This window comes from Nyctereutes procyonoides, unplaced genomic scaffold, assembly GCF_905146905.1.
Source record: "Nyctereutes procyonoides isolate TBG_1078 unplaced genomic scaffold, NYPRO_anot_genome, whole genome shotgun sequence".
In the NCBI taxonomy this organism is placed as follows: Eukaryota; Metazoa; Chordata; class Mammalia; order Carnivora; family Canidae; genus Nyctereutes; species Nyctereutes procyonoides.
In genome coordinates this window covers 63,810,230-63,827,108 of record NW_026575126.1, presented here as the reverse complement: position 1 = coordinate 63,827,108, position 16,879 = coordinate 63,810,230, and the positions used below count along the sequence as shown (strand labels likewise).

Sequence of the window (16,879 nt, the reverse complement as noted above, 5' to 3'; positions counted from 1 at the left end):
CGTAAAGCTTCATTTCCAGGGCCATGAACACATAGATGGCTGCACCAGTGTCTCCGGTCCTTCTTCACAGGCAATAGATCATCCTTTTAATCTACCCCCCCCCTTTTTTTTTTTTTTGCCAGAAGTCTTTTCAGTTAAATGGAGGTTTCTTTGGAATAATTAAACCTTCCATCTCAAGCCTCTCACTCCAATCATCCAGCAAATCAATTAACCAGAGATGCTTTTATCTGACTGACTGCTGACCCCTTTCTGGTTCCAGAGCTTTTGCCCCCAGGGCAGCTCTTGGAGAGAAGAGGTCTCTGTCCCACAAACAGCTCTTTCCCAAAAGGCTGGACACTATTATTTGAAATAATAACAGCCTTATTGTTTATTTTATTTAGGATTTGATTTTTATTTATTCACCCAACAAATATATATTGAGAAGCTAAGAGTAAGTCCCCATGATAAGTTCTATGGGACATGAGACAGCTGCGGTAGGCAGCTGAACCTCCCTGAGCATCTCTTCTCTAAAATGAGGATATTGGCATATACCTTATAGGGCTGTTGTTTGAAATGAGATAATCCACATGGAGCATTTAGCACAGTGTCTACCTGTAGCTACTACCGTGTACATTTTCATGGACAGCAATTAGAGGATATGCTCCTGCAAAATGAAGGAACAAACCCATAAAGAGAAAGATATAGAGCCTAGGAAGCAAGGAATCTAATTGATTAGATTGAATACTATGCTTAATAAATGTTAGTTGTGGATTGCTAGTTTAATTAAGATCAAATCAGTTGGAGTCAGTGAGGGCTGAGTTGGAATCTCCACTCTGCCACTTAGTGGCTGTGGGATCTCACCCCCATTATTTAACTCTCTGATCCACCTCCTTCTCATAAAGTAGGAATAATAAAACCTAGAATAGTAAAACCTACGTAATTGAGCTCCTGTGAAGCAAGGTGACATCTGTGAAGTGCCCAGCACACAGGCAGCACTTTTATGGTTTATGAAGAGGTGAGCTGTCTGACAAGCACTACAAAAGGTAGAATATGTTAAGTGCACAGAATGGAGGTAACTGTTTGATTCTTCATACTTGAATGCATTGTCCCTATTTCCAACTATTGACATATGTTAATTTTTGTTCATTTTTTTTACCAAGATAATCTATGTCATGCAGAGTTGAAATGCAAAGTAGGCTTGTAATAAAAACATCAGTTCCTAGTCTAGCCATCACCCCAGGCCTGATCCCTAGAGGCAACCACTTCTAACTCTTCTTCATCTTTGCTTTTTTCTGTTATTTACCTCCATATTTCTAAGTTATTGGTGATATATCCATTTTAAGGAATTATTTATTGAGATCTTCTTAGGCAGAGGACCCATTAGCCCTCTTTTCTGAGCACCCCACTCCATGCATCTCTCCTTCCTCCATTCTCTCAATATATTTAGAGCAGTTTCATGTGTTACATTATTTTCACTAGGGAAATATTGTTTATGTTGAGTATGCTGTGATTATTTCCTTTCTTACCTTTTGTTTTTTTCCTAGAGTTAATATTGCCTTTTTTTTAATTTGTTGAGTTTTTTTTTATGTGTCTATCCTTCATTATATTTCCATCCAATTCACAGTCCTGTCACCTGCCTGTGACATAATTTATTTCCTAAATTATGAACTATATCAGATTATCTCACTTTTCCCCTGGCTACCTCCCTCTAGTGGACCTTCTGTGATCCTGCCATAATCTTGGCCAGCTCCTTTTTGTCACATCTCTTTCATTCTGGAACTTTCCTTGCTGCTTTGTCCAATTAAATTTTCTGTCTCCTGAGCTCCATACCTTCCTCTTTATTGTTTTATTCCTTCACTTTAACTGGAGCATATCCTCTAGTAGCTTCCTAAGAAAGTGTACATGGGAAATAAATGTTTAGAGTCTTTGGCTTTCTGAAAATATTATCATTCTATTTTCATGCCTAATGGTTTCGGGGTGGGGGATGTAACAGAATTCTAGGTTAAAAAGTATTTTCCATAAAAAAATTGAAGGCATTGCTTCATTGTCTCCCAGCTTCCAGTATTGCTATTGAAAGGTCGAATGCCAAAGTTACTTCTGTCCTTTGCATATGACCTGATGTTTCCTCTCTGGAAGCTATTGGGGTCTTCTCTTATTTCATGATCACCTAAAATTTCACAAGGATGTTCTGAGAAGATTCTTTTTCCACTGATTGTACTGAGCACCTGAAAGTCCATTTAAATCTGAAGACACATGTGCTTACATCTAGAGAATCCTCTAATATTATTTCTCTGATAATTTCTAGCCCAAACGCTAGACAAGAAAGGAAACAACCTCTGCACTCTCTTTACAGGATTTCTGGTTTTTTGGATATTAGAGCTAAATTAACCTCATTTTCCCCACTATTTCTTATCTTTCTTCTCCTTAACTTTCTATTAACTTTTTGGAAGAGTTCCTCAACTTTGTCTTCCAAACTTTCTATTGATACATTTCTGATACTTTATTTTAATTGCCAAGAACTCTTTCTTGTTCTTTCTTCCTTTTTCATAGCATCCTACTATTGTTTTATAGATGCAATATCTTATTTCATTTCAGTGGATTTTAATTACCAGGTTGTGGGGTTTTTTTCTTAAGTTTTCTTTTATTCTGCATTGTCTGCTTCCTGCAAGTTCTTTGTATCAACTTGTCTCTTTTGATCTCTTTCTTTCACATAAAGACTTTCCTGAACCATCCAGTGATCCTTGGCTCTCTGTTTATTCCTAAGTAGAGGCGACAAAAGCAGTGTGTACAAGTTCTGCTTGTTGATTAAACAGCTTCACTGTAGGGCGAATGGGCACCAACTGTGTTTGAATAAATACTAATAACTCACTAAGCAGTTGATTCCTCTTTTGAGAAGCAATAGTTATTCTTTCTAACCCTGAACCCATAGCTGCCATCTTAGAACTCAGTTTTCATTCTGTCTTAAGTTTGTGTGTAAAAATGCTATTTTAAGGTGTGTATGTACCTGCACTTTCTGGTTATAATCCTTCTAAAAGTAAATTCTTATTTTTTAGAAAGCGATTCTAGGGATCCCTGGGTGGCGCAGTGGTTTGGCGCCTGCCTTTGGCCCAGGGCGCGATCCTGGAGACCCGGGATCGAGTCCCACATCGGGCTCCCGGTGCATGCAGCCTGCTTCTCCCTCTGCCTGTGTCTCTGCCTCTCTCTCTCTCTGTGACTATCATAAGTAAATAAAAAATTAAAAAAAAAAAGAAAGAAAGCGATTCTAGGGGCTGTATGGAAATAAGAGTTAAGTCAGAGAAACTTGGGTCTAAATCCTGACTTCTGTACTAATTACATGACTTTGAACCTCTCCCAGGTTTGGTTTTCTTGACTATAAAATGGTGATGATGATATCAATAATAATAATAATAACACCTATCTCAGAGAGTTTTGAGGTTTATCATTTACGCTTAGCAAGTGCCTGGTACATAGTAAATAATCTGTAAGGACCAGGGATGATGTTTTAGCCAGTTGAATGTTATACCAATAAGCTAATCTCTCTAGAGACATATCCTATAAGTTTTCCCAACCTTATGACCAAGTCCTTGAGGGTGTAATCAAAATTCTAATAGCAGAAATAGAAAGTTCAGCCTCATTATTGGTTGTCTTGTGTCTCAGTTTTTCCAACCTATGTTGACATGTTGGGTAGTTGTACAACCCTGTGCAAATCTGTTTTTCCTTTCTCATCATTAGAATCTTTCTTACAATTATTTTTGTAAAAGCCTTTTCTTCTGATGATGAAAGAAATGCGTGTTCTCTTGAAATGCAGAAAAGTATAATTTTCCTTTGCCTTTGCTAGTTGGCCTCTGGACTGCCTGCTGGTCTTTGCTGGGGCACTTGGCCCTGCAGATCACCTGCTTCTCCAGCCCTCACTCGCAGTGCAGGGCAGCAGTACAGCTGTTCCTGTCCTGACCACGAAGCAGGGAGGCCATGAGGAGACAAAGGAGATGGTGTCCTCCAGAGAAGCATGTCACTGCCACCTCCCCGGGGCAGAGGGCCTGTGACAGCTCACTCCGATCCAAGCTGACACCCGACAAGAGCAGCTTCTATCAGCCCTGGGAGATCTGGTGTCACCTGTGATTAATTCTCAAAGCTGAAACCAAGCAAGTTCCTGATTAAACAGTGGTGTCCCAGGGTCCCTGTCACTGCCGGGTAAGAGTGGCTGGTCATGGAGCAGCTGCCTGAAGCCCCCACCACAAGGATCCCAGCAGCTGTCGGGACAGGTGTCAGGCCCAGTGTCGGGCACCCCCTCACCTTCTCAGGGGTTGCGCCTCATCTTTCCACATCCTTGGCCTTCCTCCCCCCGGCTCCTGGAGTGGCCACCCTGGGCATTCACGACGGCCTTGTCAGTCACTATAAGGAACACCACCTTGGGGAAATTACAGTGCATGCCATGGTGTGTTCCTGCCCAAACCCATGGCATGCCGGGGGCTGAAAACATAATTCACAGTGAAGGGAACTCTTCTGGGTTCAGGAATGTGGTTTGCCGCTTTTGACCTAATGAATTAGTAGCTGATAAATAAATAAAAAAACGTACAAAAAAATAAATTTAAAGAACATCTCCACTCTGTAAACAGTCCTAACGAAGACTTTGTGAAGACCTCCACCCTGGCCAGGACTAACCCCAAGGCTACCATCTGCCCTACTCTCTGGGCCCAGAGGTCTCAGGTCCTGTAGCCAGTGGCCTTCCAGGCTGGCCATGGGCTGCAACAGAACCCTTCTCCCCAGCAGCTCCTGGCCATGGTCCACTGTGTCACTGTCACCTGGAGAGAAGGGTGTCTTGGGATTTTTCGACCTTTTCTTCCAAAGCAGGGCATCACTCTGATAGTAGAATGGTTCTCTCTCCAACCTCTACCCTTGTGCCTAGTCAGATTATCTTTCCTTTTATAGATTCCGGCCTTCGCAGCTCTAGATCCAGAGGAAGACTGGCTCAGGGAAGGATAGGCACCAGCCCGGAGGAGCAAGAGTCAGACCTCCATAACGGGACAGCAGCCGCTGTCTGCTGAGCACCAACCACATGCCAGGTACTTTGCTTATGTTATCTCAGGTGTATTAAAAACAAAAACAAAAACAAAAACAACAGTAAGTGAGGCTTACCTAAGACTTGACAGGGGAGTGGTGTGGGGAGGTTCAAGGCAGAGGGAGGTGTGGAGATCAGTGAAGTGTGCGGATCTGGTGAAGAGCAAAGGATTCAGTCAAGATGAGACTCCATGAGTCAGCAGGAGGCAAACCCTACAGGGCCTGGGGGTCAAGATAAAGGCGTTGAGGGTTCCTGGGTGGCTCAGTCAGTGAAGTGTCTGCCGTTGGCTCAGGTCATAATCCTGGGATCGAGCCCTGCCATTGGGCTCCCTGCTCAGCGGGGAGTCTGCTTCTCCCTCTCCCATGTCCCACTCATTCTCTCTCTGTCTCAAATAAATAATTGAAATTAAAAAAAAAGACAAAGATGATAGATTTCATTGGTAAATGAACATTACTACGGTAAATGTTTCTCAGTGAGGGAGGCGAGTGAGACCAGGAGCTGCTAAGGGGTTTGTCCACAGGCAGGTCATCTCACTGTCATGTAAAAAGTTGGGCAATGGGGATCCCTGGGTGGCTCAGCGGTTTGGCGCCTGCCTTTGGCCCAGGGTGTGGTTCTAGCGTCCCGGGATCGAATCTCACGTCGGGCTCCCTGCATGGAGCCTGCTTCTCCCTCTGCCTATGTCTCTGCCTCTCTCTCTCTCTCTATGTCTATCATAAATAAATAAATAAAATATTAAAAAAAAAAAAAAAAAGCTGGGCAAAATGGCCCTTCCTGTAGAACCTGGCTCAGGAGCCTTGACCTTGCTTTTCCCATTGTTTGTAAGAAGGCTCACGTGACCTAGGGTGTGACTCAAGAGTGGACGCAGGTCCCTGCTGGGGGTTGGGGCAGAGCTGACGGTGACAAGGTGGGGGGGGGGACGACCATCCAGCGCGGTAGACTGTCAGCACCTCGGTGTCTGTGGGCGCGAACCTGGGCAAACTGTTTCCAAGAAAACTGCCCCGAGCTGGACACCAGTTGCCAGATTGATCCCAGAAGACCAGGCTGAGTTAGGCTGAGTCACAGCCAAGTGTGTGGGGGAGGAAATACATCTGAAACTGTGTCTAAAATGGTTTTCTCTTCGAGGCTAGCTACACTATCCATAGTTTTTGCCCATGAAATACTTAGTGTGTTTACATCTGTGTGTGTCTGTGAGACAGTAATACAGTGGACACTGTGTCACCAGAGTTTCCAGGGTGTCCCTGGCATCACAGCCACTGTGCCGCCCTCACCAGGGGAGCCACCATTCTGGTTTTTATCAGTTACTCACCCCTCAGCGTATATTTTGCTGTATATCCTTAAGAGCATAGGTTAGTCGTGTGTTTTAGAGACGCATACAGTGTCCTATCGTGTGTGCTCCGTGACGGGCTGCTGTGCTCGGCGCCACATTCCCAGGTTTATCCATGAGGATGGGGGCAGGCTTCTCCTCCTCGCTGCACTGCTGTAGCAAGTGGCGGCCCTGGAGGCACACGTTGCTTATCCTCCCTCTTCCCTCAGGACATTGGTGTGCTTCCTCGGGCTCGGATGCACGCTGCCGCTGCCACTGCCCCCACGGACCGTCCTTACACAAGCCTCCTGACCTATCAGGTGGTTTCTCTAGAGATCACACCGAGGAGGGGAGCCTGGGTGTGTGCCCTGCCTACCAGGTCAAGTCAACCTCTTTTCTGATCCCAAAGTTCAATTCAGCCCCTCCCGGATGCCGGGAGGTGAGTCACTGCTCACCTCGGTCTTTGGCCCTTGAGTGGGAACAGGCCGGCTGGGTCATGGTTCCTAATCTGGGAGGACACCATTCAGCCCAGACGAAATGTCTATAAAACAGGGACAATCCCACCCCCTCTCTGGGTTGCTGTGACAATGACAGTAGGTGACAGGTGCATCACGCGGCACACGGTAGCATCTCATCCCGGGGGGTACTCTGTACTTTCTCTTCTGCGGCCCTCCTCATGACCTTCCGCAGCTGTCTGTGCTGATGGCCAGCTCTCATCAGCCAACTGCAGGTGCCTCCCAAGGACAGGGACTGTGTGAGAAACGCCTCCGAGTCCCTGCTCGTGGGACAGTGCTCGGCGCTGGCAGGTGCTCACCCTCCCTCAGCTGGTGGTGGAGGCGATGGCATCCAGTGAATGGCCCCGCGGCTCAGGATGCTCACCACCAAAGTAGGCAGTTCTCACGAGTTTGACTTGACCAGTGTTTGCAAAGCAACTGGGGTATGAGTGATGGAGCAGACGGACACTAGATGGAGGCTCTGTCGTTTCCTTGCATATAAAGTAGGAGGGTCCCCTTCATTTCCACTTAGTGGAGTAAAAGCTTGGCTCTACTCATTTCCTGCTTTGTTTTCATTTTCCTTCTTCCCAGCAGAGGCCACTGACAGGCCAGTCCGGTCCCTGGAGGAGGTGTTTCTGTTGCACTGGGCATGCACATAACAAGTCTCACAAGTGCCTGGCACAGCCTTCTGTGTCTGTGAAGGGCGGCCAGAAATGCTTCTCTGCTCCATCCACACCTGCTTGCCTCCCTCCTTGAGCTGCCATTTAACTAATTTCTAGGTACATGCCTTTGACCCGGTAACAAGCATAAGCCTGCAAGCCCCTGGTTCTCAGTTCACTGTGCTTAGCTACTCTTTGTGTGAAGTAGATACATTCATTAGTCAGGAGGCTTTGGGGTGCATGTAATAGTTGATCCAATTTAAAATGGCTCAGGGCAAAGGGCATTTATTATCTTGCATATGAAGCAGTTCAGTGGTGGGAGGGGTCTGATGTTGATGAAGTCAAGACCCAGGAGAGGACATCAAGGACCCAAGTTTTTTCCATCTTTCTGCTCTTAGGGTATTAGCTTTTATTCTCCTGTGAGTCCTCAGGTCACAGGATGGCTGCACAACTCCCAGCATGGTGCACACACCTTCACCTGCTGGTATCCAAAAGCTGGATGACAGTGTTCCTTCCTGTGTCCCTACTGAAGATCTAGGAAAAGCACCAGAACTGACTCCCCTCTGCAGACTTGCCACAGGTTGTGTGTGTCACAAAGCACTTCACGTGCGTCTTCTTAAACCACTGGTAGACACCAAACAAGATCTGCTCCTCACAGCTCAGAAGATGCCAGGCCTCCCTGGAGTATGAGGCAGCTCGATTCCTGAAAAATCTGAGAATTCTGTAAGTGGGAGGAAGTGGGGGGCGAGGGGAGTGACATGGATAGACACAGCAGTGGCTGCCACATGCTCAATGAATTTGTTGAATCCAGTGCTTAGGATACTTAGTCTTTTAAAAATAGGTAAGTACATTTTGCTTTATGAGTAGCAGTGGTCCTACTGACTCTGTGTTGGGGGAGTGGCTGCAGTGGGCATGATCATGTCACAGCAAACCACAGGCTCGCCACATGATCCGGGTACCATACTCTGTATCAGGGAAAGGGCTGGCAGAGGTCAGGACTTTTGTCTGTGAGGCAGGGTTGTGGTGTTGTGCCCAAGATCGCGAATCCAAGAAACCACCGAGGGGTCGACACCGATGCAAACACACGAGGGTTTATTTACAAGCTCGAGCTTGGGTCCAAGTGCACCTGACACAGCGGAGCAAGGGACCTGGACCCCGAGGTGGGTTTCAGCTTAGTTAAGGACTGGTCTAGGGGACCTCCAGAAGGCGTGGAGCAATTCCTCAAGTTCTGTTTACATTTTGATATGGGGCCTTCAAGGGCATTGAGCTCTGTTCTTATTCTAATAGGGGCTTCCTGCCACTGGCTTGGGCTCTGTTTTTATTCTAATATGGGGCTTTCTAGGATATTAAGCTGTAAGCTGTTTTCTTTTTTTTTTGTAAGCTGTTTTCTTCCTGTAACTGAAGTAAGGTAAAGTTCAGGTCTTATTCACAGGGGCCTGGGATGGCTGTACTTGTGATAACACTGAACTTAAAGTGGAATGGCCTTAATTTTCTCGGCCTCCACAGTGGCTGTCTGTGTAAAATTCTCTGGATGGAATGGGGACTGGGGTTTCTGTTTTTACTCCAAATCAGCTGCTCATCACAGCAAATATGTATGGTCACTCATGTCCTCCAGGCTGCATGAAGCCAACACCCACTTCAAGTAGCTCAGATTAATGCGGAGACTATCAGAGGTCCACAGCAAGGACCAGGCAGTGCAGGTGGCCAAGGATTATGGGGCCAGCCCTGGAGATAGACCTCTTCTGCTGCTTCTTCTGGACCTCGGGGTTTCTCACTGAGGCTTCCCTCAGTAGACCAGCTTCCACTGCCTGCCTCCACCTTCTCTGCCTTCGCAGCCTCCCCGCTGCCTGTGCCTTGGCTTCACTGTGACTCAGCTCTGCTCACCCCATGCCACCTTCTGGCTCAGTTCCCCAATCACACTCACCGCCCTTCTGTCCCTTCGGCCCTATATGGACACCTCCGCCTGTGGACCCAGTCCTCAGTGAGACAGGTCAGTTGACTAGCCAGGGGGTTTGCTTGGCGCAAACAAGCTGTCAGGGCTGTGATCTTCCCAGAAGACATGAGTGGGGAACAAACATTGGATATTTGTTGGCCTACCTGTTGCGCCATATTTGGCTTTCATCTTTGTTAATTTGTCTTTTTTTTCCCCTTCCAAACTGTTTAAGTAATGCCCTGGTACGGGCTTGCTGTAAATACTAATATGGTATAATGTCCAAGTCCTCCTTGATCATTAACCTCTGAACTTACTCCTCTTCCCAGATGTAACCACTGCTTCCGGTTCTCTGGACCCTTTCCCTGCACTTCTCTCCCTTCTCTTTTGCACGCATGCACGTGCACACATACACCTGTGTAATTATAGTCTTGCTTGGTAGTGCATTACATAAGTGGTTTTATACGTGTTGTGATGTCTTCTTCCTGACACCAAATATGTATCATTTTCCACACACCAACCAATTCTCTGACACCGACTTGGTGTCTAACAACTCGATTCAATCCCAACACTAATTCTCCAGAGTCAGCGAAGACACTACCCCTGCACAGAGCCTGCTCCAGCTTCAGATGACAGTTTCGAGTCCCCAGGGCCACCCATACTCTCACTGAGCAACTACAAATCCGAGGTTCCCACAACCCTTTGTCAGGTTCAGTAATTTGCTAAAATGAGTCATACACCCCAGAAAGACACTATACTTATTATAGTTTAAGGGATGCAAATGAGCAGCTAGATGACGAGGCACAGGGGACTGGGTCTAGAAGTGTCCCAGGTGTGGAAGCCTTTCCCCCCCCCATCCCTCCCCCATGGATTTATTCACCAGCTCAGAAGCTCCTTGAACTCCACTTGAAGGATTTTTATCAAGGTTTCATTACAGAGCCATGATTGATTAAATCATTCACTCTTGATGACTGAACTCCATTTCCAGCCTCCCTCCCCTCCCCAGAGGTAGGGGTGTGGGGCTGAAAGTCAGAACCCTCTAACCACTTGGTCTTTCTGGCATCCGGCTCCCCCTGGAAGCTACCTCAGGGGCCCCTTAGCCAAGAGTCATCTCATTACCATACAAAAGACACTCATCACTCAGAAGATTTCAGGAGTCTTAGGAGCTCGGTTCAGAAACCAGGACCAAGACCAAATTTTTTCTTTTTTTTGTATTATACCTCATGTATGTATTCTGAAATTTGCCTTTTTAAAAAACAATATGTCTTGGGATGTTTTTATGTCACCACATCCCTTTCAGAGTTTATCCATAGCACAAAAGGATTATGGAGTACTGACTGATGAGCATCTAGCTTGCTTCTGTTGTTTCCTACTGCAAATAGCACTAAGTGTCCATGCAAAACACTGGGGAAAATTAAATATTCATCAGTAGAGAAACGGGTAAATAAATTATGGTATATTCTTGCAATGGAATAATACATAAAACAGTCAAATTGAACAATTAACTGAATAGTTGCAGGTTTTAATTCCCTGCTTTTAATAATGGATAGAACCACTAGCCAGGAGATCAACAAGGAAACAGAGGACGTGAACAGCCCCATAAATTAACTAAATCTAACAGACATCTATAGCACACTCCACCCAATAGCAGGACACATCCTTCTTAAACACACACCTGGAACATTCTCTAAGATAGGTCATTCACTGGCCCATAAGCTAGCTTCAAGAAGCTTACAAGGATTGAAATGATACAGAGTATGTTTTCCAGCCACAGTGGTATTAAATTAGAAATAAATAACAAAGAAATGTGGGGAATTCACAAATATGGGGGAAATTAAACATCACACTTCTAGGTGACTAGTAGGTCCAAGAAGGCATCAGGAAAGAAATTAGAGAACTTACTTTGAGATGATTGAAGATAAAAATATTACCTACCACAACATAAAGGATGCAGCTGAAGCAGCGCTGGGAGGGAAATGTATAGCTCTAATGTTTTTATTTAAAAAGATCTCAATAACCTAGCTTCATTTCACCTTATGAAATTAGAAAAAGAAGCAAACTAAACCCAAAGGAAGCAGACAGAGGACATAATAAAGATTAGTACAGAAATAAGTGAGTTAGAGGGCACCTGGGTGGCTCAGTCAGTTGAACATCTGCCTTCATCTCAGGTGGTGATCCCAGAGTCCAGGGATTGTTTCCTGCATCAGGGTCTCTGTTCCATGGGGAGTCTGCCTCTCTCTCTCTCTCTCTGCCCCTCCCCTCATTCTCTCTCTCAAATAAATAAATAAATAAAATCTTTTCTTAAAAGAAATAAGTGAGTGAGGAAATAGAAAAACAATAGAAATCAGTGAAACCAGAAGTCGGTTCTTTGTTTTTTAAATTTTTTTTTTAATTTTTATTTATTTATGATAGTCACAGAGAGAGATAGAGAGAGAGAGGCAGAGACACAAGCAGAGGAAGAAGCAGGCTCCATGCACCGGGAGCCCGACGTGGGATTCGATCCCGGGTCTCCAGGATCGCGCCCTGGGCCAAAGGCAGGCGCCAAACCGCTGCGCTACCCAGAGATCCCTGTTTTTTAAATTTTTTTAATTTGACAATATTTGACACACAACATTATATTGGTTTCAGATGAAAAGTTGGTTCTTTGAAATAACAAAATTGACAAATATTTAGCTAGATTGACCAAGGAAAAGAGATGTCTCCCCACTACTCTCGCTCTTTCCTTCTCCCCTTCCACTTCTCTTCCTCTCTCCCTTTCTTCTCCTTTCCCTCCACCTCCTCCTCCCCTTCACCTCTTCTTCCCCTCCCTCTTCCTCCCCCACCCCCTCAGGTTAATGAGAATGACAGGGAACTGAGAAAAGAGAAACCACGGATTGAAAGTATGATGGCTGGGGCAGTAGCAAGTTAAAATAGGTATTTATTTTGTTCTCCCTGCTTGAAGCAACATATCCCTCAATGCCCTGGTTAGAGTTTCAAGGGCACCTAGATCCAGGGGAACATGATTCTGATTAGTAGAAGCAGAAATATAAAAGAGAGGACATTACTACCAACCTTACATAGGTAAAAGCATTATAAAAGAATAATATGAACAATTGTTTCCAATAAGTTATACAACTTAGGTGAAATGGACAAATTCCTAGAAAGACACAACTACTGAAACTGACTCAAGAAAAACAGGAAATCTGAGCAAACCTATAACAAGTAGAGAATTAGTAACCAAATACCTACCCACAAAGAAAAGCCCAGGCCTATTTGGTGAATTCTACAAAACAAAAGAAAAATTTCTTCAGAGACTCTTTCAAAGATAGGAAAGGAGGGAACATTTCCCAACTAATTCTGTAAGGCCAATACTACCTCAATATCAAAACCGGTCAAAGACATCATCAGAGAGCAGCCCAGGTGGCTCAACAGTTTGGCACCGCCTTCAGCCCAGGGTATGATCCTGGAGTCCCGGGATCAAGTCCCACGTCGGGCTCCCTGCATGGAGCCTGCTTCTCCCTCTGTCTCTGTATCTCTCATGAATAAATAAACAAAATCTTTAAAAAAAAAAAAAAGACATCATCAGAAAAAGAAAATGACCAATATCTCTTATGAACATAGATGCAAAAGCCCTCAAAAATACACTACCAAATTGAATCCAACAGTATATAAAAATAATTACACACCATGACTAAGTGGGATTTATATCAAGAATGCATGGTGTTTCTAATACCTGAAAATCAATTAATGTAATACACCACATTAACAGAATCAAAACCAAAAAATCACATGGTAATCTCAACAGATGCAGAAAAGCATTGGGAAAATCAAAGACCCTTTCATGGCAAAAGTACTCAACAAACAAGGAATGTAAGGGATCTTCTCCAACTTGATAAAAGAAATCTAAAACACACACACACACAACTAACTGGCATCATACTTCTTGATGAAAAAAAAAATGGATGCTTTTCTCCTAAGATCAAGAACCAGACAAAAATGTCTATTCTTGCCACTTCTATTTAACATTGTGCTGGAGGCTCTAGCTAGGGCAATTAGACAAGAAAAAGTAATAAAAGATATCCAGGTTGAAAAGACAGAAGTAAAACTATCTCTAATTTCAGGTGACAGGATCTTGCATATAGAAAAATCACAAGAAATCCACTAATTATTACCACTACGAAATTATTTTTGGTAAGATTGCAGAATGAGAGATCAACATAGAGAAATCAATTGTATATCTATACTCTAGCAGTTAACATTCCACAAGTGAAATTAAGAAAACAGTTCACATTTACAATGTCATCAAGTGTCCAGAAGTAAACACAGTGGGTTGATTTTTGATGAAGATGCTGAGGCCAATCAAAGGGAAAAGGATCATCTTTTCAACAAATTATGCTGGGACAACTAAATAGCCACTTGTGAAAGAACACAGTTGAAATTTTACCTCACACCATACAGAAATATTAATTAAAAATGGATCATGGGCCTAAATGTAAGAGCTAAAGGATAAAACTCTTAGAAAAAATAGAAGCAAATCTTCACAGCCTGAGTTAGGCAGTGGTTTTTAGACACACACCAAAAGTGCAAGTGAAAAAAAAAATGGACTACATCAAATCTAAAAACTTTTGTGCTACAAAAAATATCTTTAAGAACGTGAAAATATAACTTTTTCTCAAATAAAAATGTAACAAGAGAATGGGAGGAAATACTTACAAATTGTATATCTGATCAGAGATTTATATGCAGAGTGCATAAGGAATTCCTACCACTCAATAATAAAGACAAGCAACCCAATTTAAAACTGGGCAGAGGTTTTTTTTTTTTAATAAATTTATTTTTATTGGTGTTCAATTTGCCAATATATAGAATAACACCCACTACTCATCCCATCAAGTGCCCCCCTCAGTGCCCATCACCCAGTCACCCCCACTCCCTGCCCATCTCCCTAGTTCCCTAGTAGAACCACCCCTAGTTCGTTTCCCAGAGTTAGGAGTCTCTCATGTTCTGTCTCCTCTTCTGATATTTCCCACTCATTTTTTCTCCTTTCCCCTTTATTCCCTTTCACTATTTTTTATATTCCCCAAATGAATGAGACCATATAATGTTTGTCCTTCTCCGATTGACTTATTTCACTCAGCATAATACCCTCCAGTTCCATCCACATCGAAGCAAATGGTGGGCATGGGCAGAGGTTTTGAATAAACATTTTTCAATACACAAATGGCCAATATGCACATGAAATGATGTTAACATCATTAGTCACTAGCGAAATACAAATCAAAACCACACTTCCCACCCACTCAGATGGCTATAATGAAACAGACAGAAAACCACAAGCATTGACAAGGATATGGATAAATTAGGACCCTCATACATTGCTAGCAGGAATGTAGATTGTTGCAGTTTGGCAATTCCTCAAGATGTTAAAGATGGGCTTTCCAGGTAGTTCAGCAATTCCACTTCTCTATATCTGTCTGCCCAAGGGATGTAAGAACATAGATATAGGGGTACCTGGGTGTCTCAGTCAGTTAAACAACTGCCTTCTGCTCAGGTCATGATCTTGGGGTCCTGGGATCAAGCCCTATTCAGTGGGAGTCTACTGTCCCCTCTGCCTCTGTCCCTCCCACCTTCCCGCTCTGTCTCATGCTCTCTCTCTCAAATAAATTAATTAATTAAGAAAATCTTTTAAAAAAAAACTTACATCTACACAAAAACCCATACATGAATCTTCATAGCAACATATTTTATAGAAGCCACCCACCCAAATGTTCACCAATAGATGGATAAACAAGATGAGATGATTTGGGTTAGGGATGATGAAAATATTCTAAAATTAATTGTGATGGTTGCATGACTGTGAATATACTAAAAACTACTGAATTGTACACATTGAATTTTAAAAGGTGAGTTGTATGTTCATGAATTATATCTCAATAAAGTTGTTTTCAAAAAAATGAATGATTAGATCTATATGTATCAACATAGATAAATCTCAAGAAATGTAGAGAGAGAAAAAAACATGTTGAAAAAGGAAACAAGGAAGCATACAATATGATGTCTTTTATGTGAAATTGTAAAACAAACGCAATAGTATATATTGTTTGGGGAAAGATAAATTCTTAGTAAGATATAAAAACTTGGATGGAAAGGATATACTCCAACTGCAAAATTTCTCCTCTCTATAAATAATTTTTTTTAAATTTTATGGTTTATTTGTCCACTGTTTATGTGTAGTGTATAAAGAAATATATATCTATGTTTGTATCCTTTCCTTTCTTAAATAAGAGGTAAAAGACCGTATGTACTTTGCTCTACTTTCTTTTTAACTCAACAATATATTCTAGAGATCACTCTAAAAGAGTTTATGGAGCTATTCCAGGGAGGCTCCTTTATTAACCTTGTTGGGGCTTCTGTCCAAAAGGAGGAGGGCCAGAGATGGATGACTATATGGAGACATTGAAGGATGAGGAGGATGCCCTGTGGGAGAATGTGGAGTGCAACCGGCACATGCTGAGCCGCTACATCAACCCAGCCAAGCTCACCCCCTACCTGCGCCAGTGTAAGGTCATTGATGAGCAGGATGAAGACGAAGTACTCAATGCGCCAATGCTGCCCTCCAAGATCAACCGGGCAGGTAAACCTTAGGAGCCGCCCAGGAGGAAAGAGTGGGCGACCTCTTGTGGCAGCTTCACAAAATACCTTGTAGTTGGCTCAACCCAAATGAAGTTTCTCCACGACGGAAATTTTCAAATGGGGGTCCACCAACTTCTACCCACCCCTGTTCCCCCCACCAAGCTCTCTGCGTATGGAACTGAGAGGGTCCATGCATTTGGATGGGGAGAAATTATATCTTTATCTACTAACCTAAACCGAGATTTAGCGTTTCCATCAATTATGAATGTAGGTAGGCGACGGATCACAGTAGGGATTAGCAATTCCTGTGACTTTGTCAATAACGAAATCACAGATATCTCCATACCACATTACAGCTGTTACACATCTTCCAAAATATCATTTACACTCATCTCACCCTCAAAATTTTAGTAGTTATTAGACCTGCCAAGAGATTGTGTTATTAATGCATTAGTAAAGAAGCACTTTTATTACTGAATCTCAAATGTAATATTTGATAACGGCATCTTTTTAGAATTGATTCCCTTTATAATCCAATTTCTTTTTATCTGTTTAAAAATATTATTCTGAGAAGGGGTCCACAGGCTTTTCCAGACTGTCTAGGGATCCATGACACTTTATCCCAATCTTCAAAGGTAGTAAGTGTGGTTTGTAAAACTTGTTTTGGTTTCATATACATATGTGTGTATACACGCGCATCTGTATTTGCATCTCTGTGTATAGGCACGAGGTCACAATGTAAACCTCTATTTCATACTGTGGCTCACAGTTGAAAAGGTTTGAAAATCACTTCCCTACAGTCTGACTGGTGATAAGTAGCTCATATGCTGTGACTCTCTTTTG

General features: G+C 43.3%; 1 protein-coding gene across 1 annotated transcript in view; it reads left to right on the top strand.

The window, feature by feature from the left end:
* Positions 1 to 16,879, top strand: part of CARD11 (caspase recruitment domain family member 11) — a 114,090-nt gene that overhangs the window by 65,442 nt on the left and 31,769 nt on the right. Inside the window, exons 2-3 of the mRNA XM_055340637.1 lie at positions 4,909 to 5,042; positions 15,825 to 16,037. Of these exons, the coding sequence (XP_055196612.1) occupies positions 5,036 to 5,042; positions 15,825 to 16,037 (220 nt within the window). The 5' untranslated portion in view covers positions 4,909 to 5,035. The remainder of the gene's footprint in view (positions 1 to 4,908; positions 5,043 to 15,824; positions 16,038 to 16,879) is intronic.